At 46.1% G+C, this 4187-nt stretch overlaps 1 protein-coding gene across 3 annotated transcripts in view; it reads right to left on the bottom strand.

The window, feature by feature from the left end:
- Positions 1–4187, bottom strand: part of TNR (tenascin R) — a 402595-nt gene that overhangs the window by 5387 nt on the left and 393021 nt on the right. For all 3 annotated transcript variants that reach the window (XM_081194287.1, XM_081194289.1, XM_081194288.1), the window contains one exon: positions 835–931. In XM_081194287.1, coding sequence (XP_081050413.1) covers positions 835–931 — 97 coding nt within the window. The remainder of the gene's footprint in view (positions 1–834; positions 932–4187) is intronic.

Below are 4187 nucleotides of genomic sequence, written 5' to 3'. Positions count from 1 at the left end.
GTTATATTTTTGGCAGTGCTAAAATTCCTACTTTTGCCACTAAAAATACTCCAGGTGTGTCTCTGCTCTGCTGGGGTTCTATAGCAGTTTGCAAGCCATGCTCCCCGTGCCCTCTGGAAGGATCCTGGTAATTGTAGCTTGGTGAACGTGTTGAGAATTGTGTCTTAAAAACCTTGAGCTCCTCTCATAGAACAGCAGCTCCCAGAGTTCCCTGGGGTGGTGGAATTATTATCAAATCAGTTTAATGATGTAGTGTTGATACATCCTTCCTACGCACCAGAGATAGGGCTAACATATTTTGCGTTAGATGTACATTTGCTTGATGTAACCCAAAAGAATTCCTCAGTTTATGCTTGGGCTTTTCCCTCAGCAGAAACTGCCAATCATGCTGAATAGCAGAGTTTATCTGTGATGCAGACAAAGCGCATTGAAATGGAATGAAATGACCCCATCTAGCTTGTTTTGTGAGCAAAAGGATGTATGACCACAGTTCCATGGGGGCTAAAGGGCAATTAAGCTTGCTGCACTACCTAACAAATGAAGCAGCGGCCAGGTCCCAGTTACGAGCCTTTCATGCCACAGAGCCCATCATTAATGAGGAACACGGACAGGACAAAGAATGGAGAAACCTGACAAGTCAAAAGGCAGATTGATGGAGAATGCAGGAAGAGTGAAAGAGACAGATAACTGTCTGATGATACACAGAAGGCAAAGAAGAAATGAATGACACAGAGAGAGAAACCAAGTGCGCCTGTTGCAAGACGATATGATGGACAGGTGTCTGGTTTCATGGCTGACAGTGACAGGGACAAGAAAAGGGTAAAGGTTTGTTACCCAGCCAGAACTCATCCTCTAAGTTTCCAAAGCCAATACGATAATCTGCCCACTTCCGAAAAAAATCTGTCAGCCCATTCTGCCGTCTCTGAAACACCTGCAGAGGAAGAAAGGACAAACCTTATGATATATGAGACACGTATACCTGTGGATGGACTTTGTTACCGGGGAAATGGAAGGAGAACATGTGACCCTTCCAGGTGGAAACTTCAAATGAATAAACTTCAAGGTTTTAAAGTTCAGATATAAAACCTCAGGTGTCCCCATAGATTATTGTATATACATGAACATATGTATGCTCTGGGCAGAGTCACTGCACTTCATACATTCTTTTTAGAACGCCTTCCTAGCTGTTCCAGAAAAGACTGAAATATTGTCTTGCTGCCATGCTCATTCCAGAAAATAAGGGATGCAGCCCAGGTTTGTCTGATCAACTTTTGCTGGACCACCTTCCAAGCAAGTCACTGTGGCAGGATGGGTATTATATTGGATATGTACCATCCCTGCTCAGCCATGAGAATATAAAATTATCAACAACAGAACCTAGGTTTCAACTTTTGTGTTCAAATCAAAGGGAAGCACATTTAGCTCCACAGCACAGAGCAACTCGGTCTGTAGGGCCCATAGCATGAAATTGGACAAGCAGGCTTTGAAGTGGATAACACAGAAAAATACTTTCCTTCAAAACGCTACGTTGGCTGTATTAAGAATCCATACTGTACGTTTATTTGGCTTGTACAGTGGTACCTTGGGTTAGAGACACTTCAGGTTACATACGCTTCAGGTTACAGACTACGCTAACCCAGAAATAGTACCTCGGGTTAAGAACTTTGCTTCAGGATGAGAACAGAAATCGCACGGCAGCGGTGCAGCAGCAGCAGCAGGAGGCCCCATTAGCTAAAGTGGTGCTTCAGGTTAAGAACAGTTTCAGGTTAAGAACGGACTTCCAGAATGAATTAAGTTCTTAACCCGAGGTACCACTGTACAGGTATGTGTTCTGTGCCAGGAGCAGTATGGGTTTAAAGCTAGACTGTCCACTCTTGAGGACAACTGTCCTCTCCCTGACTTAGGCTACACCTGTACATGACCTCATAACAGCTCCCTGACTTTCTTGAGTCTTGAAGTTTCTATTTCAAGAAAGTAAACACTATTCCCTGTTCAGCTAACTTCCTCCACAAACTCCCTCCATTGATTTCCTTGGCTTTCACATCCACCATAGTTAAGCTTAGAAAGCTACCATAGCTGCAAGAGTTCCAGTGCTGGCTTGCGCCTCCTACTGCCACAGGTCAAGGTGCATCTGCTTCCCTGTTTATTAACATTCAGGAGGAATTTAAATACATTCATGTTAACCTGGGAATATGAGGGCTGAAATATACTGCTTCTGACAGCCATGAAATTGTTAGTTGTGAGGACATGTGTCATAGAGCGAGCCGGTCAGTAAATCACAGTGATTTACTCTTTTATTAGCAAAAACACGATCTTCATAGACTTGGCTGAGTGTCAGGCCTAATGAGCACAACAGCTCATGCACAATAGGTCTTATTCCATGAAACCATTTGCCAAGACTAAAGGTCCCCACCTCCCCACAGCCATCTATGTCTCCTCCTCTCTGGTGCTTTCCCCAAGCAATTGGAGTCTGCACCTGGATGAAGCCTATCTTTGCGCCACCTGTTTCATCCCCTCCTGGTTCTGGGAGGAAGGGAGCTTGTTGCAGCAGGAGTGGTGGACACCTCTGACTCTTCACCAGCCTGACTCATCTCTGCTTCTAGACCTCCCTCCTCTCGCTTGCTTCAGATTCTGCCTCTGATTCTGGACTTCTTTCTGCCACAGACTCTCCCAGCTCACTAAACCCGGTTACCTCTTCAGCTTCTGACACGTCCTCTTCCTAGTCTTCACCCTCTGACCACTCATCATTGTCTCACTACCAATCCCTGGGCTCTGAGCCTTCCTCCCTTGGTGTTTCCTCAGCTGGTTCCACCCACCATTTCTCCGCATCCAACCAGTCCATGACAAAATGTGACTCTTTTTAAATATTCTTCATGTTTATAAACAATTGTATTATTTTACTGTTTGGTTGTTTGCCACCCTAGGCTCTGTTGAGAGGAAAGATGGGGCAAAAATATAATCAATACTAATAGCAATAATGTTGGGTGCCATAAAGTTTACAGGCAAAAGTCAGCCCTATGTTATCCTGGCTTCTTTGCACACCTTGCAGCTGCAGCTATTCAGTCACAGTGGACTGCATTCTATTGCTTTGAAATATTCCCTCATAGTACCTGGTCACCCATCAGGTATCTACTTAGCCACCCACCGGGCAGCTGAATGATGATGCCAGTCCCACAAGAAAAACTAACCACCTTCCCTTTTGCCTGAGCAATGTCTGTTCCCCGTTGCTAACTAATAAGGCCACTGGCAACCTTGCCCATTACTCTTTGACTGAACTCTTCATGGTGGTACACCGTCCCCTTCATTAGCAGCCTTGCTCTGTACTCTGGTACATGGGGCCAGATTTCCCAGGTCCGTGTTAAGGTAAAGGGGACCCCTGGCCATTAGGTCCAGTCGTGACCGACTCTGGGGTTGCGGCGCTCATCTCGCTTTATTGGCTGAGGGAGCCGGCGTACAGCTTCTGGGTCATGTGGCCAGCATTACTAAGCCACTTCTGGCGAACCAGAGCAGCGCACGGAAACGCCGTTTACCTTCCCGCCAGAGCGATACCTATTTATCTACTTGCACTTTGACGTGCTTTTGAACTGCTAGGTTGGCAGGAGCAGGGACCAAGCAACGGGAGCTCACCCCGTTGCAGGGATTCGAACTGCCGACCTTCTGATCGGCAAGTTCTAGGCTCTGTGGTTTAACTCACAGTGCCACCCGCGTCCCTTAGGTTCATGTTACTCCTGCCTTAAGACAGGTTCCACAAGGAATGACATTTCCCTAATGCAGTGGAGGCTTCTGTACTCTTAAGGGTCATTATACACTCTGGTTACCAGCCTGTGAGCAGGGACAAGCCAATGCCCTCATGGGTGGTCTGACTCTGCAATCAATGTGGCGCCTCTTAGCAGTGAGCACTTCACAGCTATGGAAGGCTGTCAACAGGGGATACAAAGATATAATGCGCTTTCTGAAAGATGCTCTGAAAAGGTACCTATGTGCTGATCCTCCGCATTACCGGGAGGCACATTGGAAGGCAAGATGGTAATATTTATATAGAATGCAAATGTAAAATCCTTACAAGTGAAAATGTGAGCAAAGCTGGCTTTGTACCACACCTTGATTAACATTTGGTTGGGACCACAAAGAACCAGGAAAAGTTGCTTCTGAGGTGAAATCCTGCCTGCTAGCCTTTCGGGGGCCAT

This window comes from Podarcis bocagei, assembly GCF_964188305.1.
Source record: "Podarcis bocagei genome assembly, chromosome: 5".
Taxonomy (NCBI): Eukaryota; Metazoa; Chordata; class Lepidosauria; order Squamata; family Lacertidae; genus Podarcis; species Podarcis bocagei.
Note: the sequence above shows the minus strand (reverse complement) of the source record. Positions and strands in the feature narration are given on the sequence as shown.